Raw genomic sequence first — 27,109 nt, 5'->3', positions numbered from 1 at the left:
AAAAAAAAGATATTGACATATTATAAAGCATATTTTAACTAGCATATTTTAAAGTTAAATATGAAATTCCACGTTAGAAATACCTGATCTCTCATTTTACTTTCTACTAATTATGTAAGATTGTTGGCAAAGGATTTTTTACTTATTTGTACCATCGTGATGGTTGTAGAAAGCTGTATTCCTACCAGTAGGTGGAATCAGATGAAAATCTTAATCTCACTACAAGCAGTCATTTGAGAAATTCTGGTTTATCTGTTGTCAAATCACAGCAGCTTTCTAAAAACTGGTTGGCTCAGACGGATACAAATTAGATTGATATAAACTTAGCATTTATGTTTAAGAGAAACAAAGCTACCTTTGATTCTAGCTACTTATGTGTCCTTTTGGAAAGTTCTCTTGGATGGTTTAAAAACATTGTAGCCTTGTATGGTATTTACCATGGTCAGACTGCACTTTCTATAATCTTGATATTTTTGCATTGCCTGAGTGAAACATCCAACACTGTCCTGTCTGGCAGTTTATTCCAGTCAAGATTTTGTTATGTTTTCTTTTTCTTTCTTTCCTTCTTTCCTTCTTTCCTTCTTTCCTTCTTTCCTTCTTTCTTTCTTTCTTTCTTTCTTTCTTTCTTTCTTTCTTTCTTTCTTTCTTTCTTTCTTTCTTTCTTTCTTTCTTTCTTTCCTTCTTTCCTTCTTTCCTTCTTTCCTTCTTTCCTTCTTTCCTTCTTTCCTTCTTTCCTTCTTTCCTTCTTTCCTTCTTTCCTTCTTTCCTTCTTTCCTTCTTTCCTTCTTTCCTTCTTTCCTTCTTTCCTTCTTTCCTTCTTTCCTTCTTTCCTTCTTTCCTTCTTTCCTTCTTTCCTTCTTTCCTTCTTTCCTTCTTTCTTTCTTTCCTTCTTTCCTTCTTTCTTTCTTTCCTTCTTTCTTTCTTTCTTTCTTTCTTTCTTTCTTTCTTTTTTTTTTGTAGAAAGTTAAAACTGAAATCTTCATACTACCAATTCTGCCCAAACTGACTGAAATACTGATGGAAAACGAAAAGCCAAAAAACAGGAATGTGAACTTCGTAGACGATATTTTAGAAAATCATTCTGGTCATCTTTTATTTTTTAGAATTAGGTTTGCTTTTGGTCTTTTTGTGAAGAAAGTTGTCTTTATAATTTCTTCATAAATCTCAGTGGCACTCAGAAGAACAAAAAATCAGACAGGAAAAAGGAGTAGATGTTTCCCGAATACTTTGAGTGTGAAAATTTTTGTTGTGATACTTCATGTTTTTTATTTAGAATTATTGATAACAGGATTGCCATATATTTGTGTCTGCTTTGAGAAGTGAATTCATACGCAAAAATTTTTTGAAGAATGACTGGTGTATGCACCAGTTTATCTTTACCCAGTTCATTGAAAGAGGAAGGTCAGGGAAGGTCATGCAGTGGAGGTTGTTTCATCTAGCCTTGCACTTTTGGCAGTTGAGAGTTGCTCAATGTGGAGAGAGATATGGAAGCTCAGAGTTAAAGCTTTTCCTCAGAATTCCTCTAAGTAGTTCTTATTTTGAAGATGTTTTTTGCATTCTTATTTTCTCCACCTGTTCTGTTTGTAACTTTGTAATTGTATTAGGTACTGAATTTAGGTTATAGTTTATCTTCTGTGAATTTTTGGAACATAAGAGAAAAATTTACTCACTTAATACATGTGAAACTTTATGGTAAACTTTAGAAATTAGGCAACATACAAAAAGGGAAAATGTTAAGGCCTGTAGTGACACCATTTTCAGTGGTCTTTGTCAGGTATAAAAAGTGCAGGCTAGACTTGAGCCTGTTTTTATGAATCCTTCTAAAATGATCTCCTGAATTTTAGTCTTCCTTCCTTTTCACCAGTAATTTTATGAGCTGGAGACTTCCCATTTGTGTTCACGGAGGAAATAATTTTTCATGGGAATATTTTACCCTTTCATCGAGGAGCAGCTTTCCAGGGATGGTTTGTATCAAATCATACAGAATAGTTGTGATGAAAACAGCACAGTCTTTCTCAGTGAAAGAACTGAAGTGCTTAGCATGTTGCAAATGCATGTCTTGGTAGAGACCCAGGTTCCAAAATATCTAAAGAGCTAAAACCATTTGGAACAATCCTACACAAGGCAAATTTTGTGAAAGATATGTAGAACTTTTAACACCGGTGTTCTGCATCTGCGTTTTCCTGCTTTTGCTTGGCTAATAGATAAAAAATAATGGATTTGTTGGATGTTACCTTTGTTTTTTGCTTTTCTTCACAGTCTACTTCTGTGTGCTGTAACACCATTCCTTGCAGATTTGTGCCCTCCAGCTTCATTCATATGGAGAAATAGAAAGCTAATGATATACTTATTTAAAGATACTTATATTTTATCAAAAATTCTCTGCTCTTTGCAGTGTCAAAGAAGTTCACTGTGAAATTAAAGCTGTATTAGAATTGACAGGCTCTTAATTAAGAGGTAGTATAATTTGTCTTCTGCGGAGTTGTTTTTTGTCTTTGGAAGGAGAAGCTGAGTAATAGTGCACCTTCAACTTTTTGTCAAGAGAGTTCTGCAGCTGGAGAGAATGATAAAACAGGTTGCACCATTTCTGCCTTGTGTTAGCAAAATAAACTCTAAACTGTCATTCCTCAGGCATTTTGCAGTGTTTTGTTTACCTAAAATTCTTTGACATTATTGAGAAAACATAACTTTTCTTCCTGGGACTGGAAGAACAACAAATAACAAAAAGCTGTTGATGTGGGTTGGAAGGGGAGTCACGCTATTCATCTGCTGAATTCCGTAGACAAGTGGAATCTATTGTAAATCTTCTCATGCCATTAGGTCCATATGTTGTGGCACCAGAAAAAAAAAACCACCAAAAACACAAGAAAAGTGAATTTGTCTGGAAAATCAATTGGTTTTCTTGCTAACCCTACGCTAAGACAAAGAGAACAAGACTGTTTTGCCAGTGCCTAACTCCAGATGGGCTCAGGCATGTCATCACTTATCTCCTGTCCTACACGTGACACTTGGAGATTCTGATGAGGTCTTAGAAGCAGCTCAGTCCAGAAAACTTAATGAGAGTACTCATCTACTGTGTCCCAGCCTTTCTTTTTTTTTTCTTTTTGTGTAAGATGCTGTGTTTATGTAGGGTAGAATACGTTCAGGACTGTGGGGACACGATGATCTTCAGTTTAGCTGATAACGTTACCAAACTATACAAGGAATTCAGATACTCTTTTGTTCTTCTGCACAAGCTCTAAGACTCCAAAGAGAAAAGAATTTCATTGTTTATCTGCCAGATGTGCACTTAAATTGTATTTGAACAAATCTGTTAGATTTTTGTTTTGTTAGGACTGCCAAAAACAGTTTGGCTGTCTTGAAGTATTTCATTGCATAGTGGATGAAGCTGCACATTAAAGAAACTTTAAAGAGCAAAGTAGTTTCTGTACTAGATGGTATCAGGACTGACGCTATTGGGTAATGAAGTGGTCATAGGCACTTAGAGTAAAGATTTTGTTATGGATTCCAAAAGTTCAGAATTTTCAGTTCAAATTATGTCTTTTGTTCTGGTGCTGTGCTCTAAATTTTCAAATAAATCTTTTGCTGCTATTGAAAAGTAATAGCTATGAAGGAAGGGGGGGAGCATTAGCAGTACAGAAAAAGAGGTAAAGCTACAGACTCTAGAGCTGCTTAGCTAAATATGTAGCTTTTAAATAAACTTTAATAGCGTTTCTTATCACTTTTTTTTTTTAAAAAAAAGCATTTTGCTAAAAAAAATTGCTGTGTCCTTGAAAACATCCTTACACTTGAAAATGTTTGTAGTCAAACTGAATGTCCATACGTTTTGCCAACAAACTTCATGTGTATCTTTGATCAAATTCTGTCACAGTTATGAAAAACAATTAAAACTACATTTTATTACATTCACCTGTTTGAGTAATTCAAGGAAATTACTGTACACCTACTTTACAGGGGAAGTAGAAGTTTTTGCTGAAATAAGGATGATCACAGTAAAGATGGGCAAGATTTCCATGAAATGAAGGAACATGCTTGTTATGTAAGATTTTAAGCTTCTAGATATTATCAGGTAGAAATGAAATGTGGCCATTTCTCTTTGTTTCCAAGATTTTTGGCAGACCAGCTAATGGGGAATTGCTAGGTTTTGTTACTCATAGTTATGAAGCATGTATCATCACAAGGCATTTCTGTGAGGAGCTTATCTATGCTGAAAACCTGTCTGGTTGTGAGCGTAGCCAACATGTTTTCAGTGGGAGAAATATCTTTAAATATTGGTAAGATATGTCTCTATCGAAGTTTCTAGATTTTGATTTGCATTTCAGCAGAGTATTATCAGTAGCTGGAAATCAGCAAGTAAAGCCTGTGTGCTTACATTGTTATTCTACCTAAAAGGAGTTATTACTGGGCATGAAGTGGGCAAAGAAGGGACAGACTTCAGCCATCTCAACAATTACCCACCTTGACTCTTCTTCTACCTTACTTCTTCTGTTGCCCTTCAGTTCAAATGTGACTGATCTATTAATATTTCCAAATAAAATAATTACTACTGGTGTACGTGGAAAAAAATGTTCACCCTGTCTTTTTGTGCTTGGGAATTTATGGAAGGACTTTATTAAGTGTTGATACTATGGAAATGGATTGTCTTCTAGTCACAAATCCTGACAAGAAGAGTCAGATTTTAGGATATCCCATAGTTAGGATATCCTGTGCCTTGGCATATGAAAGTGTATTTCTCCTTTAGTAAAAGCAAGGAGTCTGCAGAAATATAGAGAATAGGTCTTGTTCAACCGAAATGTGCATGTGAAATTAGCATTGCTTCTGTTTTAGAACAATGAGAAAGCTGTATTGTAGTAACAGTTCCAGTGCCAGAGCTGACAGTATTTGGAATGACTGCAATGTCTTAGGAACAATTTTGTGAAGGTTTTGTGATTATTTTTAACCGTTTTTACAGAATTCTGATATCCTCACTGTCTTTACGTTTCTTGCAGGATGATTAGGTGTATTAAATAACGATACATCTGTTAAGTAATATTAATAATATTAAAATATTTATTATAGTTAAATATTTCCAGAAATAATCGTGTCTGTTTTCAGTGGGTAGGAAAAGCCATGAACAATGGTCTTTACACTTCTTTGTTTGCAGCTGTCTGTTGGTTATTGTAAGAGTAAGGAGGCTATCTCCTTTTACTGATAGCTGGATATTTTGCATGTTGTTTAATCTCCAGACACTCTAGCATGCAACTGTAGCATTACCTTTTCAGTGTTTTTCTTCTGCATTATTTTTTCCATAACGTGGCAATGGCCAGAGTTGTGGTATTGCTTCAAAAATGTTTCAAAGATCCACAACTATAACATTTCTTGCTGTTTCTCCTGCTCAGTGGCTTTCCTACTTCTACTTTTATCACCTTTATCACACTTTTTTTGTGATATAACACACATAGCATGTTATTTTCACCTATCATTGCTTTTCAATCAGTGTTTGTTTGCAGATGAAGTTATTCATGACAAGTATTTGAGCTAAACAGTAACAAGGTCTACTTCTGAGGTAAAGTTACTCAGGTTATTGGATTTGGATTTGTTCAAAAAACTTATTTGAAGAGTCTTTGTGAGAAGTAGATGGCTATGTAGCCACAAAATACCCGCTGTGCTAAAGTGCTTCTGTGTTGGCTCTTTCATCTGTACTTCAGTCTAAATGAAAATTATTTAATTTTCTTTGCTGGGAAAAATTCTCTTTTGTCCAGTCTGTGTCCTTCTCTGACCATTAAATACTCTTTAAGTAGCATGCAGTAATCCATAAAATTTGTAAGTTTCCAGAAATTATGAAGGCTACTCCGAAAGTAATACCTCCTCTTTTTGTCCCATATGTTGTCCCATAATGGGCAGATGTCAGTGGTATGGCAGTAGAGGTTGAACCTTCCCACCAATAATCTGTTCCATGTTGTTGCTGTGTGACAGATGGCAGCAGAGGGGCAGTCTGACACAATGGCATCTGACATGGAAATGCGTATGAAGCAAAGATGTGTCTTTGAATTCCTCCAGGTGACAAAGTGGCACCCACTGACATTCATCGATGCTTGCTGAACGTTTATGGAGTCCAAACAGTGAAGTGAGCACAGTGAGGTGGGGATGGGGCATTTCAGCAGTAGCAATAGCAACAGTGGGTAACATCCACTGGTGCAGATATTTAATAAGCATGACATGCAGGTCTGCTTCATCACTGGTGAAAATGCATAACAAATGGTAGTGACTATATTGAAAAACAGTGCATTTTGAACAGTATTTTGAAGCTGTGAATTTGCTCTATCAAATAGTGTTATTGTGTTTTTCATAGCTGTTGTAGTTTCCATGGAAATAAATAGGAGGCATTACTTTTGGAATGACCCATGTACGTGTGAATCAGATCTTTGAATTCTAAGTTGTGCCCCCTTGTGAAAAAATAGGGTGAGTGAATGGGAGAGGACATCTGCAAGTTCCCAGCTGATCACTGTGCAGCAACCTCAGCAGTTTGTTTTGGAACTGTTTCAAGAGGACAGTAATTAGAAATCATCTCATTGTGCTTATGTAATTTGGCTCAAAGTTTATACCTATTAATCTGTATATTTTTCTGCAATAATATAATCATGTTGGTAGTTTAGAGATGAGGAATCTAATATGGTAAGAATTATTTTAATTTTATTTACAATGAGTTTACATCATGCCGGTGACATTATTTTAGGTATTTATAAACAATTTTTATAAATTGCTTACATTGTAGAATATTCTTTGTGTAAGTTCATACGATATCAAGAATCTAAAGCAGCATTTTCTAATAAATTTAACATTGCATCATTTCACTTGAAGCAACGTAAACACAAAGTCCAGCATGTCAACACAATTAAATATTAAGTATTTAGATTTTATTATCTGTGTCTGTGGCTAAACTAAAATGCTTATGGAGTTTTTACAATGAACACATTTCCACTGCCTGTTGGAAAAGCAGACTTGGAGGAGCTGCAGAGGTGAGGCAGCACCATGTGAAAAGCAGCAAAAGGATTAAGATTTGGCAATGCACGTCTTTTCTCTCCAGGCTCTTAGTCTCTGTGGACGAGAACAGACTGTCATCTTGTATTACTGAAAGCTAACTTGCAGTTTCTGCCCGTGTCTGCATGTTTTAATTTCTGTACAGTTTTGTCATTTTTACTACCAGTTGATACGATATGGACATGGTGAAACACAAGGGAAAAAGGTATGGCTCATGTTATATAAAATAGTAGAAGTTTTTCTTACTGCAGGAATAACAGGAAGGCTGTCCTCCTTCAAAAAGGAGACTGTAGTGCTGGAGAAGATATATTCTTGGTGTATTAAGCAGGGTATTTTTTTGTTGGAACATGCTACTTTTTCAGTCAGTACTTACTCTGCAAATGTAAACAATTATTAATTTATAAAAAGTCTGTGTTATTTCACTTCTGTTTAAATTAGAGACACTGCATGTGAATGTGTACTAACTAGTTGTGGTTAAATGATTGTAAATGCACTTAAGACGTTTTAGTATTTAAAGTTATGAAACTTGCACAAACTTTTAGCTACTTTTTTGCTTAGTGTTGGTTCTAACTCTAGAAATAACATTGTATTCCTGCAGACTTTTTTTTTACTTTTTGTTCTGGTAAACAACATGCTCGTAGTCTTAGACACTGTTAATGATGACAGCATTAAAGCCCCTAAAGAGTGCCTTATTGTTACTGCAAATTGATAAATATTTCACATACAGTAAGGATATACAGAAGATGCTTGCCATTCGTTAGTAATGTATGTTGAAATCATAAACTGAATGTATACCATTTTTTTAACTGTTCAGTAGAAATATAAGTAAATTCTGTATGTAGCACTTCTTTCATTGTGATCAGTAGAGAAGTTTTCTGTAGAAATACATTCAGGATGGCATTTGGTTACTATGCATGCTTTTATGAATGCTATCTTACTCTCCCATCATATACATGTGAAACCAGAGTTAAAGGCAGCTCACTACACAGTGGTGATGATGATGAGAAAATCATTCCCTTTCCCAGGCATTAAATAGTTGAAAAAGCTTGGAAATTGTGTAGTGCTTAAGTGTACCAGCCCAGTCTTCTAGTAAAGCACTGTATTTCAGGAATTTAAACTATGAACAGTGATTCTGACTTGACCCAAGCTGTTTGCTGTGTGGGTTACACAGTGAGGAACACAAGTATCTACTTCTGAAATAATACGATGCTGTTCTTTTTTGTATGTTTGATGATTAGTAGGAGTAAGTTGTTGTGGTCATTCTTAATGCTCAGTGAACACAAACTGTATCTTTGTGACACCTTGCTTTCACTCATAAAGCAGAAGGAGTTTTGCCTCTCTAATACTTTTGTAGTTCAATATTGTACCTTTGCTATGTTTAAATAAAGTAGATGGGAATATTATTGCAAAGCTTGGAGGTCTTCAGTAAAGGGTCCAAATATTTATGTTTTTCTTCTATGAAGTGATGTAAAGTAGGTAACTGAAAGTTGAATGTTACGATTATTATAAATAGTCATGTATGCTGTGTTAGTATCTGGCTGCATTGGGCTGTGGGACTTGTTTGACAAGGAGCTGTGTGAATGCATAGGAAGATGAACAAAAAATAATGAAGTGTGTATGTATATGTGAGCTGATAAAAAGATACAGAGTGCTGATAGTGACCATAATGCTGGGTAGCATTTGTGTGAGTATGGGCTTTTCTGATGTATCAGCAGCTGCGCAGGAGTAATGCCCCTCGAAGAAAGTAAATGCAGAGGTAGGCAGGAGGGGAACAACAACAACAAACACATTAAAAAGTTAAATTGCATTCACATGAGTTTGGCAAGTACAAACTGAGGGTGTAGAGTTATGAAAACAATCTTAACTTCATTAATGGAATAGTATTTGCTTCCATCTTTACTGCTCCTTCCTTCTGTATTAGTTTTGAGAGAGATTGTGATCCTTAAAAGTTGCCAGTTTGGTATCTGCTATTTCAGTACTACTAAGCCAGTGTCGTGTCTTAAACACTGAAAAGGAACTGAACTTCAATCACTGCTTCACTTTCTGTTTTTAGATGATCTTTGACAGTTAAATTTGCACTGACAGATTTTGTTGGGGAAGAATGTGTTAGTACAGTTCATAAAGTAACACTTGGAATATAAAGATACAATTTTATAATGCATTTTAGAAATATTTCTCTGACATTACTTGTATGTTCCGTTAAAAAAAAATGTACAGCATGTTAGGCACAGTATTTCGTTCTTCCTGTACTAGTGTTACAGTAGGTTTAGATAGTTTACATAGATAAAATATTTTGGTGTTGATGAGACCTTTGTTATTAAAAACATGTAAAAACTTTACCTTTCATGAGAATAGATTCTGATTTGTTACTGAGAAAATAAAAGTCTAGAAATGATTTCTGTTTATTCTGTACTGCAGTAATGATCAATTAGGTTCACATCCTCTCTATAAATCAGTTTGTTTTTTTTTTTCAGTTTTGATGCCAACTGAAGTTCTTACCATAGCACTGTTTGAACAAGAAAGGGTTCCTGTTTATTCTCAGAATAATGCTCCTGTGACAAAAATGCCATCTAAAGACCTTAACAGCATATCTGTGAAGTTTAGAGTATTTGAGAATTCAGAAAAATGCTATGCCTACCACTGGAGTTTCATGGAAACATTCAGTGCTCTCAAGGCTTTTCTGTCCTTCAGTGATAATTTTTTAAAACTGCAGAGCAAACAAGAATTTTTGGTTGACGTTCACTGAAACAGCACTATAAATTCTCCTCCCTCAAGCACACTCATCCTTCATTATGTATGTGAAACCTTGGTGCTGTTAATTAAAAACAAATCTGTACTCAGCTCTCCAGCAGCTATTCAAGAAGCATTAGTTCTTACTAAGATGAACATTTAAGAAAGTTTTAAAAATCATAAATTGGGCATGTGTAATTACAGGTAAATGTCAAAGTAATTTCAAAACTGCTGTGGTGGTATGGGAGAAATTGTTATAATAGGAATCTAAGTTTTATTCTTCATTTTGAGAGGATGAGCTTATGCAATGTAATTGAGTGTAATACAACTGCAATTTATAAAAATAATTGCACGGAACAGGATGACTATGAATTCTGGTAAGGAAGCTGTTGTATATACAAAGTTTGGTTGAAGCTAAAGCAAAATAAATCTCATAGATGACTAAACCATAGTCCCTGGGTCTGTAACAATCCCCAGAGAATAAGGAAAGTTAATTTAAAATATTTTTGTTCTTTTGGTTGTAAGCCAGATGCCTTAAATTCTGAAAATCAAGCCTCAAGTGACATTCCATTCCAGTGGGAAAAGAAAGGAGAATATATGCTCTAGTCTTGCACTCACATTTACTTATTAATAACTAGGAACTATAATTTAAATGCTGAATTAGTGCTCTGTCATTCCCATTCTCTCACCCTTGTTCCCGCTCTCATTTGGTTGCACTCACTCGCTCTCATCGTCTCTCTGATGAAGCAAACATGTTTACTTTAAAAACATCTTTAACTCTGATGAAGGAATTAGAACTTTTGAAAATGGCAGAACATTAGATTATCTATTTTGTGGATATCATGGAAATAGAATTGAATTGGAAATACAATTAATGAATGATCATTCCTTGTTTAGATCTTGAAATTGGCTTTCAAAACTCTATTTGGAGACAGAGAAAGAAACTCATGAGTTTTAACCTAATTGAAATGTTACCATCATTTCATCTTTTTACCTGATTTGGATGAAACTCAAATCTCTTCTGGCAACAATTATTTAATATAGTTTTATTCTGGTATACATGTCTTACTGTAATGAATATGGCAATTAGAGCATATTAGGTATTCATGATAAAGTTTGGGTCATATGTAAAGTTGGAAATATGACATGAAGATTGAACATACTGTGTTCTGCAAGGTGCTTGCATAGTTTAATCATAGAATCCTAGAATGGCTTGGGTTGGAAGAGCCTTCACAGGTCATCTAGATGCAACTGGCTTGCTGACAATGAGGAAAAGAGGAAATTATGTTGGTAACAGTGTTGCATATTATCTGTTTACAGCTGTTGTCTTCACAACTTAAGCTCTCTAATAATTGGGATGTTTTATATCTGTACTTCACGGTTTTCCTAAGCAGCTAATGATTAGGGAAAGGTGGATAGTATAGAAGGTGCTGTATTCAACATATCAAAATCAGTACAATTGCTTCATATTACTGCTCAGGATTGCTACAATTGCTTATTTTCAGGAAAACAAAAACAAAAACAAAAACAAACAAAAAACAAAAAAACAATAAAACAAAACAAACAAAAAAAAAACCCAAACAAAAAAACCAAACCATCTCCACCCCTTTCTTTTAGGATTGTTATTAAATACTCATTGTGAGCAGTAATGAATGAACACTCACTTTTAATCAGCAAATTAAGATAAATTGTTATTTAAAAGTTAAGTTCTGATTATCAATACTCTGTTCTAACTTCAGGCAAGGAATGATGTCTTTTCTATTTCTAGGGTTTTTTTTTATTTTATTTTTTTAAAAAACAAACTGAAAGTGGAAAATGCCTCTTTATAGAACAAAGTTATTTTGTTTCATGAAATCATGTTCCGTAGCCTGACCTAAAAGTCTATTAAACAATTCAGTCATGAAAACTCTGAGAATTTCCTGGCCCCTAAGTACTATCCAAAATAATCTTATAATTATTCATGTGACCCTATGAACCCAACAGCTGAAGTACAAGCAAACAAATAGGCATGGATTCAGTGTCTACAAAATTAGAAAATGAGAACTGGATTTCCTGTGCTAAGGAAAATGCTTTTAGTTGCTCTTCTATGAGCTGTATGCCATGGTTTCAGATACGTACATTTTGCAGCTGTAGCAGTATACCTGTGGACCTTTTACATCAGTATCAATTATAACTGGGTTTAAATGAAAATATTTAAAGATACAGTAAAGTTCTGTCGTTCTTCTCATTTATGTAAGGCTTACATTTCTGGTGGATTATGGATCTAAATTGTATACTGTTGACTGTTGCTGCTAGATTTGGAAAGATCTGCTTCCGATATAAATGCACATTGTACACTACAATAAAATCCCAGCATCAGTGTTTCTTTGATACAAATAGCAGTGGTGATCATATGAACTTGAAGTTGGTTTCAACATGTGTAATTTATCTTAATATTTTAATCATTTAATTATTATTTATTAATCTGTAAGGGAAATAAATTGATGTATGTGTCTATATCTTTCTAATAACTGCATAATTAATTTTTGAAGTAACAGAGTTATTAAACACTGTGTCTCAGTACATGAGGAACTGAGGAACTCCTCAAAGATTTTCAGTGCAGTTGCCTTCTACTAGCTTGCATATGCATCTAATAAAATTGATATTAGACATCGCTCACATTTACTTTGAGTTTGAGACCTTTTTAAGAAATTTTAAGCAATTCTTTTTTGTCTTTTGGATGCAGCATTGTACAATACACAAAAACGGAATAAACTGATGCTGTGAACTTTAACCCCCACCATTGAATATGATTTTACTTTTCATATCAGAGACAAAAATGTCATACACTGCTTTCTGAGTCAATTACATAAGTTTGCGTATTATTTAAAAATCACAATTAAAGCCGGATTTTTGCAGAAATAGATGTAGCTACCTTTGGCAAACAGGTAAGCCTTCAGAGAGGAAAGCTGTCTTCAATAGCCAGCATTTTTAGGTTTTCTTTTTTTTTTTTTTTCTTTGCTTTAAGATGGTATTTCTGATAGATCTGTAAGTTTTCCCTTTACTGTGGGTTAGCCCTCACACTTACTGCTGCTTTGTGGTTTGCAAACATGCAACCAAGCTCATCTTCTGAAGTAGTTTAAACAGTTCACGTGTGTGTGAGTGCAGTTATTTTTAAGTGTATGAGGTCTGTGGAAGCCCGTACTGAAATGGGAAGATTACTATTAGTAAGGTGCAAACACTTGTGGATTTCTTCCTGTGTTTGATGTGTGGTTTTGTTGTTTATTTTGTTTTATTTGAACACATACAGAACAGTTACTGAAAAACAGAAGTGGGAAATGGGCTGCTCAGCTCCCTTTGTGAGCCAAAGGGTGGGTTCCTTTGTGCCGAATGTTCAGCATTCATCTGTCTTCAGTGTGCCTATCATACTGTCAGTGTGTGGGGAATGAAAAGGATGCAGATGATGCTTTTTTGGTTTAAATAATTTAATTAGTTCAGTAATTTATGCCTGCTTTTAAAAAAGTAAGCTGTTGAGGATTTATTAAATACATCTTCAGTGGTTTCTGTTAGTGTTTCTTCTTGTTTTTCTTCTGCATTTGAGAAGCTCAGAGATCCCATTTTAACAGGCACATCCCATTATAGTTTGGTGTTCCAAAGATGTACAATGAGAGGTGGAATTAACAATGAAAGTGTCTTTCTTGAGCTGAAATTATTAAATCATGGCACATTTAATATTCAAGCACCTAAGTGATTTTACTATGAGTGATGCCAGCTGTCTTTCTGACAAGTTTTAATCCTAGCTACTGTCTATTTTAGATAATGTACTTAGCTACTGTAAAATTCTCTACTGAAAAGTTAACCTTTGAGTCTTTTTCTTCTTTTAAATGCTCTTTATAGAAAATGTAAGTAATTCTACTTGGGCAGAATATATTTGGTTTTAATCAGTAACGGTATCAAAAAGTCATTATTATGATATAAGAAAGGTAGTATTATTTTGGAGCCAAAACTATGTGCAGCACTCATGCTTTTGTATTAAAATCTCAGTAGACAGTTTGGAAAGAAATTCTAGCTTACATGGTCAGGTGTTCAAAGACGTGAGCCACATGGGACTGGTAAAACTTTCCAGTAAAAAAAAGGGGTGTATTACCTTTGTAGTTAACTTTTAAAATAAACCTGAAATACCAATGGTGTTTAAGTACAGTACATTTAGTTTATTTAGCTACTAAGGCAGCAGATTGTTTGTATACTTTGTACTTTGTTGATATAAACATGGAGGAAGTAAATAAGCACTCATTTAAAGAAGAAAAAGAGAACACTGGCTGCAAGAAGAATTAAATGATGGAAAAGCTAATAAGTTTAACTCAGAAAACTAATTTGAGAAGTAGAAGAATAGAAAAATTACAATTCAGGCTGAAGAAGCAAATGAAAGAATTTAGCAATTAAATAATAGCTATCAAGAAAGATATGTTTTTGTGTATGCTTGTGTCAACAGAAATATAAATGGGGATGGATGATCAGAAACTGATACTTCTAGCCTTTTCTGGTTAAGGTTAGAGAAATCTCTCTTACTGATAAAGATGTTGTTTCATGTTGCTGAACTGTGAGGCTGTGGTTTGTTTGGTGTCATCCTTTCAGTTCCTCCTTGATCATATTGAGCTTTGAAGTGCTTATGAGCAAGCTTTTGAATGTCAGTTAGTTGATGTGTGTTTTGTCAGCCTCTGCTTTACATCTGAAGCTGACTGTTCTGATGAGTAGAACTTTCCACACGAAGTAACAAACAGTGTTTTACTGCTCTTCTGCATAGGTCTGAGGATTCAGGAATGGGATTTCCTGGGAGTGGGGATGCGGGGGTAGATTTGTGCCCCTTCTGTATCACAATGTTTCTGTTTTCATCCAGATCTGAGAGGTTAATTTTTAGGATCTTTGTACTTGTTCTGTATTAATATGCTGCAGGGAAAAATACTGAAAACTACTGAAGTCATTATTGTTTCTTGAAGATCATCAGTTTAATCACTCTGCGAGATAACAGCTGCCCATGAGAAGAAGAATTTATCTTTAATGTTTATGCCTTTACTCTTAAGGAGATCATCCTAAGACCATCCTTCCTTTGGTAATGACTTTTTAAATAATTAGTAGTGTTGTCTTAATGAATTCCAGTATTATTAATAGCAGCCAAGTTATATCTAAAGCAAAAATGAGAATTTGTTAGAAATTTGGTCCTGGATGTATTGATTTAAGTAAAACCGATTCTCAAATATACTTGGGTTAAAACTGTACCATTTTCTTGTGATCAAGAATGAAAATATTTCACTGCTATGGCATTGATGACATACCAGAGCTGAAAGGGGATGGCTGATACAGTTTCTAATAAATGCCGTGTTCAAGGTTTGCCCCTACAAGACACTTTTGTTAAAGTCATTTCTGCTCCTTGAAATGATCTCATTCTTGACAGGATGCAGTTCATAAGAAATATTGGCTGGTGAGGCAATGCATATTCAGTAATGGCAATTGAAGCTGCAGAAAGTTCACAGAACATCAGTTAATGAATATTTAATATTTGAGCACATCTGTGCTTGTTCACTGTTGGAAACCATCCAGCTGCCATCAGCACTGCTCCCTGCATTACCAGGATGAACTCATCTCTTTCCATGTGTGTCATCTGCTCTTCTGTGCTGCACTGCCTGGTTGCAGCTCACTGTGTAAAATTTAATACGCAGCAAAATTGCTGCTGAGTAAGTGAGCGTTATTGCCCAGTGGTATGGTACTGTGTCCTGTGCTCTCACCTGAAGGTCCACAACTTCTTAGTCACTGAAGAGAGAAATAGTTTGAAAAGCCTTAGAAGACAGACATTGCAACCAGGGTGTTGCAATGTACATGACACTTGCTGGGCTGGTGAATGACGGGAATGAGCCACTGCAGTGTTTCATCTAAATTGTGAGAACTGGAAGCTCATACAGAAAAGCAAAGGAAGGCATCTCTTCCTCTGTAACACTTGTCACTGTTAGAAAATCAGGATTCTGTTCTTTGCCATGAGTGAATTAGAACTTGCTGTGAGTATGCTGGAGTGAGCACTGATTCCTGTGATGGAGATCTGTCTGAAGGCCATTATTCCTCGCCTGTGATATTTTCGTTCTTTCCTTCAGAGGAATAAAGAGACTGATACAGACACTGCTGCCCTCACCTGTTCTGTCAGCCATACGTGCTCTGCCTGGGGAGGGCATTTCCCTTTTGGCTCAGTAGATCTATCCCAGTCTTTCTACTGTTCTCAGTGCCCTTCCTGGTTTTCTTCTTTTTAGTCTTCCAGACAAATACGAACAACACGTATGAGCTACACCACTCTGAACACGCCTGAGCCACTCTATGTAGAGCAATGCATTTATCAAATGCTGGGCAATATAGTTGTGTTACTGACTGCTGTGTGTATAAGACATTTTGAGTGAGGTTGTCTTTTTTGTCTTTTTTTTTCCCCCTTCTGGATGAGACAACCGTATTCCCAGTATGTTATGAGGTACTTTTCAGATTGTACCATTGCACTGTATTCTAGGCATTTTTTCAAATACAAAACAGCATTTCAACAGTCCAGAGATATTTTAAGGAATTTTTCCATTACGAAAATTAGCATCTCAGCAGTCAAGATACTCTGTTTAGGCACCATGTGAAAAAGCATAGAGATAGCAAGATATGAGAAAATTAAGATGTAGAGAATACTGTTAACTCCTGATGTTCTGAACAGTCAATGCACAAGGACATGTATTTCCCTGAAGGGTGAAATTCAAATGCATTTCCAAAACTGTTGAGTATGAAGAAGTGTCATGATATGTAATGCTCTTAAAAATCATTAAAAAAAACAAATCTGAGATGGTTGTTAATAGTTTAAGAATGTTGCCTGCTAGCCAGAAAAGGATGGACTGTGAAATTCTGGGATAAGATTTGTGGGAATTATTGAGCTTGATCCCAACTCGCACAACTGTAATTGCTTCCACAGGGCTTTTCTGCATTTGCCACAGTAAATCTAGGAAGAAACCCTGCAACAGTGTGTCATAACAAATGGGAAATCAAAGTAGCTTGGGATAGTTAGTGAATCTCATCCAACAGCGATAGGCTGTGTAGTTCCCTGAAGATCCTGGATGACCTTTTTGTCATCGTCTAAATCATCTTGAATAGTGAGTTGAAAGTGGAATTTAGTTGATTATAGTTTTTATCTTTTGCCTTTCCTGTCTTGTACAATGCCAGAGCTATGTGAGATGTGTACCCAAAAATTTGATCAGCTCTTCTGATGAGTGCTTATTTGATCACACGCCATAGTAGCTGAGTGCCAGCAAGAAGGTACTGTGTAAGCAGTCTAAATGTTTAACTTTCACTCTGAACACTGAAGAATACTTAATTAAAAAAGCAGCGCAAATTAGTTCAATTTCTCAAAAGTGTTTCTGAAAGCATCCGATGGTGGCTGATATGAATGAGATCAGTGAGAAGTACTGTCATCTTTTCATTGTTCACAGCGATGAAACATCAGCATCTTTGTCAAACACAGTAACACTCTTTAGCTCTGAAGTGGCTGCGTATCTGGGACATGGGGCCCTTACGTGTCTTTTTGAGAATGTAAGTACATGATAGAGAGAAATACAGATACATATATTATTCTGGACAAAATGGATTGTAATAGAAAATGTGCTGAGTATTAAAGATATTTTTTTCATCTTTGATAATTTAATCAAAAATTGTTGCAGCAGCTTCATGTTTTAGACAATATACTAATAGTAGATTTCCTTCTTCCTGTAAGTCAGAAAAGCACGCTTACTAAAGCTGTAGCACCCTTGTTGTTTTTCTCTCATGAAAGTCAGGTGAGGATGCTCAGTCTTTTCATATTTCCCAGTGCAGAATGTTGGCAGTGATACACATTTTAACTCAGTGTCACCTGCTGTTACTTTCTTTGTAACTGCTGTTACTTAACTTTATAGCTGGAATCCTTTGACCATCTCTCTATTATACGTAGTAGCACAAACTGTGCCTAAACAGGCACACGGTGTAAAATTGTCCGAAGTATAAACTCACCATTTTGTTCACTGAAAACAATATTTGCCTCTCTATGCAATTTTGCCAAAGATTAGACCTTTTGCAGACAAAATTTATAATGAAGTATATTATAGATATTCATAGAGGTTCATTAATTTGTATTTGCATGTGGAATCTTTGCTTTTAGATGTCTTTAATCTACATTTTCTTATAAATTAAATAAAACACATTTTGCAATTTTATTTGGTGACTTTAACAGTAAGAATGGAAAATATGATAAAACATTTTGTCCTGTAGCTTTTAATTTTTACTTTTTAATTTTTATTTATTTATTTATTTATTGCCCTTGGCATTGCAAATATCTCTCCACACCTAATCTGATTCTTTGCTGTCTTCTTAACCAAATCTTATGGTAAAAATTTATCTGCAGAAATGCCTGAGAATTAGGAGAGCATAGGGAGGAAATTGATGAATGAAGGAAGCATAACTAAATTCTTTCTTACTGGAAGCAATAAGCATTAGCAAGTAGGTAGGCCTGCCCAGAAACAGGATCTCTTGTGAACACAGTGCCCAGAAAGGAGTAATTAGTCTTGAGTTAACTTTGGTCAGAGAGCTGCAGCGCTTTTCCAGAGCTGGCCTACAGGGTGCCAGCCTTGTGTCTTTGTACCTGGATTTTACACAAACAAGATGATTGTAAATGAAACACAGAGAATTGATTGCATAAAATGGTGTGATTCATTTCTAGTTATGTATAGCAGAGAATATTTTTGAAAGCATGACTTTGAGGAAAAACAACGTCAGCAATGATTCTGTATTGGCTTAGAAGTCTGTATGAGTTGGCACGACCTGACTTTAAATCCCAAATCAGTGGCAGACCTTTCTTTTATCAGTGTTTCTTCAGCTCTGACAGCTGTCAGTTTGATCACCTGTGAAAACCAAGTCATTAACGACTTAGCATTGTACTGTATGGAGAGCAACCAAGTGAGTAATGATCTGAAAGTGAGGTAGATCATGGGATGCATATTAAAATAATTTTGTTCAAAATGGCTTTTGTAGCTGAAAGAAATGTTCCTTAGGCTACGGTTTTTTAGACAGAATAATGTTGAATGGTATATTGAGGTTAATGGGGTGAGTGCTTTTACAGGTAAGAATGTCAGGAAAAGTAATTTATTAATGGAAATTTCATTAGGAAATTTCCCAATTAAAATAAAAGCATATTTCAAAAGGTGATGACAGTGAGAAAGAGCAGTGATCTTGAGACACTGTGGGCTAATCAGTGTGGGTATAGTCATAACCTGAATGAGATAAGTGTTGGAAAACCTAAGATTCTTCAGAAAATGATCGGACCATCAGCATCACCCTTTCTGAACTTCAATAAATAAATGCAGCAGAGTGTAATGTTGGCATGCAATTTTGGAAGACATAAAACTGAAGTATCGACCAAGTGCATTAATGCCTCTTTCTTTTTGATATCCTGAACAAATTCTCATTCTAGTAATCATATTTATTTCTTTCAGCCACTCTTCCCTCCACCCAGTTCCACTTTGTGTTCTTCTCTTTCTGACTGAACTGGTTTTTTTCACACAGATTGCTATCTGCTATAAAGTCCTACTCTTACAGAATAAATACATAGAAAAGCTTATAGGATTGTCCTTGGACGTGGAATAGTTTTCTTCTGAAAACCCTGCCACTCCAAAATGAAAAATCCCTGTCAGAATTCATTCATTTTGATGATTTTTTTTTTTTTTTTTTCTCTAGGAACAGAAGGAATTTTAAAAGAGCAGCTATTCCTATGTTACTAATTCTGTTTAGGCTCTCCTGCTCTGTAAGACTTTCATATTTTCGGAGGAGACGTTTAAATGATCTTTCAGCTGTGCTGTCCTGAGAATGGTAGTGTACCATTCTGGTTTGCAGGTGTTTAAAATGTCTTTACAAGCATATAGTAAAAGAAGGAATCGCGTTGCAGGAATGCTGCACAAAGGCTGTAGGCAGCCCTTCCATCCATTCTGTAGGTAAAGTACTTTAAGTGTAAGTCTTCAGTACACAGCCAGGAAGTCAGGTCTTGGGAGCATAGTTCTATCCAAGCATAGACATACCTCTTCCGTTTCAGTGCTTCATTTTGGTCATTCCAGATATATTGGTGAATGTTTTTTAGAAACACTTTGCACGGGTACATAGCAGAAACAATGCAATGAGCTGTTAAGCCCCTCCTTGGAGGACTATTTTCTATTATTTTTTTGTAGCATCATAGCAAAAAGCGTAATGTTCCATGGCTGTTCTTTATGCTGAGCTTTTTGGACAAACATATTCTTTATTGCAATGATAAAGTTAGATAAATTGAGTCTGTTTTCTAATACATGGAAATGTTAATTCCAGTTTCTGGAGTTGATACGAGCAGCTGCTAGATGTTTGTCAAACTAATTACATGCACCTGAGGTTCTAGGCTAAGAACCTGAGGCAGAAACAAATGCAAAAAGAAAAACTGTAAAAACATTAAAATTAACAGGAAAAGATACATATAACTTTAAGTAAGAAATCACAGCAATTATTTTTGTGAGCTTCTACATTCAATATTTTCAGTACAGCAGAATGCATGGGGGAGTATCTGTATTAAACTGTAAGGATAAGAATGTTTGTAGTATTTCGGTTTCTGCTACATTTATGTAGTAAACCTACAGCAATATGTGGAGAAAAGGAGGTAACAATTTGCAATTGCAGTGATGATTATTCAGAAGAAAAGTATATAAAAGTAAAAAATGTCAAGGCCAGCATTAAGTTCCTTGTTCTTATAGTTATTTTTGAAAAATATCTTAACAGAATATGTCTGCTCTCACTGTAAAGAAATGTTTTTGCCTGACGGTTATCAGTAAGTTAACTTGCAGATACCATTTCAAATTACTAGAAGCAAAACTGAGTTTTCTTAAAGTAAAGTTCTGATGATTTATCAGCTACATTATTAACATCTGAAAGTTCAGATCCTATGTTTCCATTTATTTTCCAAATATGGACTTGTTTGTAAGCCAAAGAGATGGAGCTCTGCCTGAATTTAATTCTTATTTTGAAGCTAGTTTTCCTTTTTGAGTTGGAGGGCTTGTTTTTCTTCTGTATTCTTGTGGAAAATTTCATGTGGCAAGTAATTTTTGTGTGCTTTTTACTTATCACTGAAATCTCTTTATAAGCTTTACAGACAGAAGAAAGTAAACATTTATCAAAGCCACAATATACTTTCATTGGAATACTGCTATAGTAGTATTATCTGTTGTAGCACATCCATTTAAAAAGTACTGTGTAGTATCATGAGAAAAGAAAAAGTGTTAGCATGTATTGCTTTTATTTTTTGAAGTAAATCTTGAGATGCTATGGTTACATATTAATGCTGTCATTTACATATGTGGTCATTAAAGAGGTACAGAGAAGAAAGTTCATCTTTAAACTCTTTCCTGTAATTAAGTCAGTTCTCTACTCTGCCCTATCTAAAAGTATGTTTCTTAAATAAAAGAAACTTAAAGTATGTTCAATAATACAGTTTAATACTAGACTCTATCTTCAGTTGCTTGTGAATTACAGCTTGACATAAAGTATGTGAGGTATGGTAGCCTCAGACTGCAGATGGTTTTGAAATCTTTAATTCGATACAGAAGGCACAAGTGGACCAGGAGCAATGCACCCATTGCAGGAGGTTGTTTTTGAGGAGTGGCTGTCAGCTTAATGCTGCATTTTCCTCTTTTTGATTTGTGTTCATTGTTAATTAAGGTAATCATTCTTCAGTAGAGAAAATAAGTGGTACAGGTCAATTTAACTGTATCTGGCAGGGTGAGCCCTAAGCCCTGGTTTAAAATCACCTTTGTCTCCTGGGCAAAATTAGGCTTCCCCATTGTCTGGTGCAATCTCACTGAAAGATGATTTTCTCTATCAGCTACCTGAGGATAAATAGAGTAGAATAGTTCTATCAGAAGGGACCTGCAGGGATCATCCAGTCCAACTGCCTGACCACTTCTGGGCTAACCAAAAGTTGCAGCATATTAGTGAGGGCTTTTTCCAAATGCCACCGAATATGTTCCTATTCTGATGGTTTTTGTTCATTTGATGGCAGATAAGTTTTGTAATCTTGTCTGTTTGTAGCAGAAGTTCTGCATGCAGAGCTTTGACCCGTCGAAACAGACACTATTTGAAAATGTTACATGAAGCGCAGTCTTTGGAGACAGCTAGTGCCCTGAAGTCTACTTTTATACAATAGAGATTAACACCATTATTCTATGTGTAATCTCTCCAGCAAAACACTGTCGCCTATTTCTGTCAACAAATGGTTTCTTTGCTTTGGCAGCTGAAAGAAATTTCAGTTGTGTAGGCAACAAAACATGCCTTTATAAGTTGCAGAACCCAATTTTAAAAATATTTTGGAAGGTAACTGTAGTTTTGAAAAGTTAAATTATTTTCATTAACTAAATATTTTTTTTTAGACAAGCTAAAAAGACTGATTTCCTCTACAGTGTGTGACATGCTCATGATCTGTGTATAAGGCAAGTCCAGCATCGCATCCTGTAGAAAGCTGTGTCAGGTGGTGTCGATGGCCATAACAGATGGCCATGCCACAGCTCCCTGCAGGCACTCACTATTTACTGGGGCAATAAGAGTCGGTTTTATTCTGAATAAAAGTGGAGAATTGTGACGCCCTTTCTGAGAGTCAAAAAGTTCCCAAAACATGCTATATTTCCAGTGGAAATGAGTTATATAAGTCATAGGCACCATGCAAAATGTATATTTTTTAATTTTTGTTAATAAATATCAGTTCTCTTTTTGAAATCATTGATTTACATCAGTAGTTAATAAATTACTACATTTTGAACAAAATTACCATTGTCCCCAAGAAGTTGCTAATATAAAAAATTAAAGCCAAGATGAGATGAGTGCTTTATGACATTGTATTTGATTTCTTGTTTATGGCATAAAAAAACCAAAAACTTCCCAATTTTTGATTTTAATAGTGTTTTGTAGAGGGTCCTTTGGAAGGTGGGCAGTTGACCCCCCACCTAAAGGCAGGGACACACAAATATATGATGGAAATGCATTCGTACAGATCTGCGTGCTGGGGACTGCTCACCTCCCTTTTTTTTCTGGGCTGGGCTTGGGTCTGTCTCCCTCGGATCATGGGTGCTGCTGACATACAGCGTGGCCAGGCTGTGCAAACAGTGTCTCAGCATTTAACCAAGCATGTGTATGCTTGCAGTGTAGAACTGAATGTGCTTCCTGCCATGCCAGTGGTTATCGGGATTTTCTTTATATGAGGGGAAGAGTAGCAAAAAGAGTCCGTGAACCACAAAAAGCAGTCATTGTACCATCAGCTTGCTTCCTTTGCACATCTAAGGAGTAAAGACACGAAAAGCATATATTTTGATTTCCTATGGCAATAACAAATTGGTTGTGAAAGTAATTATCTTAGACAAAACCAACTTATTTAATAACACTGACATAATGTAGGATGTCAGTCATATGCATATATGCTGAGTGTCTGGGGAAAAAACCCTCAAAATTATCTTGGCATCTGTCAAAGTAAGAAATATAATGACTCTTTCCTATGTTAATTTTTTAGTTTAGTAGTTTTCACCATGCAATTACAAATCACAGAAGGTGAAACAAATTTATTAACATTAATAAGTCAACATAAAAGAATGCAAAGAATCAAGTCTCTTCTTGTATACTAAATGAAAAGATTTCTTCCAGATTCTTGCTTTGATCATTAGACTCTTAAATAAGCAAACATTACTTAGTTGCTAAGCCACAGACGAAGTTCATTAGTGTGTTAGCACAAATATTGGGAAAAGAGTACTAAACCAATATTAGATAGAGGACCTGTGCGTAGGCTGGAAGTAATGCAATGAACATGACACCAGAACATTTTGAATGATTGCTCACAGTGATTAAAACCATTTCTGTTTACAAAAACCCGCCCTACTCGGCAAGAAAAAGTGCAACCCCTGAGTGGATCTGTTTTTCTGCTACTGATATCTGTAAGGCTTTACTGAAAATACAGGATATTTAATAGCCTTATAAATACTTTTGTGTATACTCTTTATTTTAAATATTGACCAGATGTACTGCTCTTTTTGTCTATTCATGATCCTTAAAAACAGTTTTCAGTAGAATGCTGTTAACTGTAGATTTAAAGCCACAACGCTATCTTATTTAAATAGCCTGTGTAGAAAACCAATTCAAAATCTCTGTAAGTCAGTTTGAGATTCTTAGGTACTTTAGGTTTAATGCATAAATGTAGCAATGAACATAGCACCCTCTAGTAGAGGCTGTTGATCTTTACATCAACTCATGCTTATTTGGATTTTTTTTTGATATTCAGTTTATTATCTTAAGCAAATGGACTAACCTCATCCTTTTTCATTTCTCACAGATCCTCAATACCGTGAGGGAAGAAGGAGCAGAAGACATCTTTGGATATTTTCCTCATCTTTTGAGAAAACTTCCAGCCTTACATACAGCCTGTATATGCAAAGGTGATGGTTTATGTGTAAAACCATGTGCAACAGGTGCTTGCTCTCAGTATCGTGCCACTTTACAGAGGACTGCGCTCTCTAACTACATAACTGGTGCTTTACTAGAAGCAACTACATCATTAGGAGCAAGAAGTGGTCTTCTAAATATCTTCGGAGGATCAGCTGGAAGAACAATGCTTAAAGGTAATAAAGATTTAAGATTTGATCCTTGACCTTTAAGTGCAGGGAGTATTGCAAAGTATTGTATAATATTCTATGCTTTATATATCATAAAAAAATTTCCGTGTTCTCAAAGGTCTTTATTTGCAATTCATTCTGTCATAATAACTAGCACTATTGGTTTAATAAAGTAAAAATGCCTCCAAAATGGAAAAGAGTATTACAGAACAGACATGTTTTCAACATTTTTCTTTTTGTAACATTCTTATATGATATCCAAAGATAATTCTGAAACCACTGTTGTTAGGGTTTTCCTTTCTATAATATTTCTTAGTCAAGTGGAGCTCCTGTTCATGATATGGTTTGGTATAGGACTTCAGAAATACTACACTCAGTTCATTTTGTTGTCATTATGGAGCTAGTTGCCAGCAGAGAACTGTCTGATAAGTATATGCATTTGATTACTAATTTACTGTTGATCTTCTCCTGGATTCCTCATCTTTTTAGGATCTGATCGTTCTGAATAATGGGGGGATTTTCTATGTGGATAATACCTATTGATGATGGATGCTGCATATTAACGTTGCATGTTGATGGTCTTAGTATCAAGTAAGGTTACCATTCTGTCATTTGGTGCGGTCAGTTTATGAAGTTAAACTAGAAAAAATGCATGCTTGATGTGAATTCATTGAATTGCAGCAGGATTTTTGTACAGAACAGTAACTGTCTTTTAAATTAACTTGTAATTAATGCCTAGAATATTTCTGAGACTACTGTATGCATTTGGAGATTTATCGTCATGGTATCTTGTAACAAAAGGAAGTAATATCTCAGTTGTATAACTGTAGAATTGAAACATGTGGATGTATGCCCCAGAGTTTCACAAGAAAATGACAAAATCACTAGAGGATTCTAAGTATAGCTCCTTAATGCAGATACTGACATCATTTTCATAGGCAGATAGTGATACAATTTGTATTCAGATCAGGTTATCAAACTTGCATCCCAGAGTGTGACCCTTTCTAGTTTTAAATAGTCTCTCTTCAGGTAAATCAAATGAGAGGCAGTGCCTATGATGGTAGAAGGACAGGTACAGATGACACCTGAGTGAATTTCAGCAGTATGTGGAGCCACACGACTGGGCTTTACATGTATTCTGACAGACAGAGGTATTTATAGTGCAGTGTCCTATTCTGATAGGGTTTTTTATTTTTCCTTGTGCCTGGTAAGCCCAGCTGGTGACTGTCACTCTAGGCTTGAGGTAACAGTTTTTAGAGCCTGAGGTAGTACCTGCACATGTGCATTGTGAACCAAGAGACCTTGCACTGGTTTGGGGATCTCTGCAGTGTATTATTGGTGTATGCTTGTGTTGATGTTCATGCAGATTCTTAAAAGCATTATTTTAATCTGTCCAATACCCTCTCTCACTCCTGGATTTAACCTCAGGTTTAGATGAGATTAGCTTCTGGGTAAAAAGTTTCAGTCGATAACAGATCTGTTGCCAAATGCATTATGGGATTTACTGTAAGATGCAGCATGTAATCTGCCCAATTCACTTTGTGGTTGAAAAGCAAATAATTGTATTGGCTCTGGTGTTGTTTAGTACTGAAGAAATGTCCTTCAGCTGGTGGTTCACTGCTCTCCAGAAACAGTTCAAACTTGTGCATTTGTCACCTTGCTTTCTTAGGCAAGCTGGCAGTACATCTATGTTATTTGTCACATGTTGCAGAGTGGCCAGGGAGGTGAAAATAAGTATCTGTTCTGGCAGCCAGAGGTTCTGAGCTCAGGAAGTCGTTTCAGTGTAGTGCGCTGCCCTGAAGTACTAACAGCAGCAGAATATAAGCTTTGTATCTTTCTACTTTGTACTTCTTCATGTCAGCTAGCCTGCTGAAGAAAGGAGGGAAGACTGCTCTCATCTTGTTTTTACTGTTTGTATCAGAAATAGCAGATATTTGTTGTAATTGTGTTTCACAAGCTGTGACAAGAAAGGACAGATTTTCAAGTGTTGAGTGAGAGCATAAATCTTACAGTTCTTCCTTTAAACTTGTACTTGAGAAAGAATTTAAAATTTAGGAAGATGCCTTGGTACAATTGAAGCTCCAAGTACGAGGTCCCACATAGAAGTGCAGCAGATCACTGATTTGTTTCTTTCAGAAAGACGAATTACAGACATGTCTGGTTTGTGCAGCATAAAGACACTTGACCTCTTGCTGACTCATTGTGACCCAAACCGAAGTGCTCTCATGATGCAGGGAAATACCCTACAGTAATTTATCTGAGAACACTATAAGCAGCTGCAGCTAAAACATTAACCTTTCTGCTGTCGGCAGCAGATGAGATAGTGGTAGCTTGAGCATCATGGCACTATGCCTCACTGTTGAGAGGTAGGCAACCATATTAATGATTTGAACTAAGTAAAAGAGACCATTAGCAAGTGAAAGCTTGAACACCAATAGCACTGTCCTAGGTGGAAATATAATGTGTTACAAAGCAAAGGATTCTATGCATCATTTTAGTATCTCCAGAAGTAATTTGTGATGTTACATTGGCATAAATGCAACTTGTTGGACTATCTAGTTACTTTTCTGCCACTCAGAAATTTGAAATCAATCTTAGAATCATAGAATAGTAGAATTATTTGACCTGGAACCAGACCCTTGAAGGTCATCTAGTCTAACTCCCTTGCAATGAACAGGGACACC

The 27,109-nt window shown here is 35.6% G+C and overlaps 1 protein-coding gene across 4 annotated transcripts in view; it reads left to right on the top strand.

Moving 5' to 3' along the window:
- The window catches only part of PLCE1 (phospholipase C epsilon 1), a 145,854-nt gene that overhangs the window by 41,055 nt on the left and 77,690 nt on the right, over positions 1-27,109 (top strand). For all 4 annotated transcript variants that reach the window (XM_090145214.1, XM_090145215.1, XM_090145213.1 and 1 more), the window contains exon 4: positions 24,146-24,431. In XM_090145214.1, coding sequence (XP_090001340.1) covers positions 24,146-24,431 — 286 coding nt within the window. The remainder of the gene's footprint in view (positions 1-24,145; positions 24,432-27,109) is intronic.

The sequence above is a fragment of the Phasianus colchicus genome, chromosome 8 (genome assembly GCF_987193195.1).
Source record: "Phasianus colchicus chromosome 8, bPhaCol1.hap1.1, whole genome shotgun sequence".
Lineage (NCBI taxonomy): Eukaryota > Metazoa > Chordata > Aves > Galliformes > Phasianidae > Phasianus > Phasianus colchicus.
Note: the sequence above shows the minus strand (reverse complement) of the source record. Positions and strands in the feature narration are given on the sequence as shown.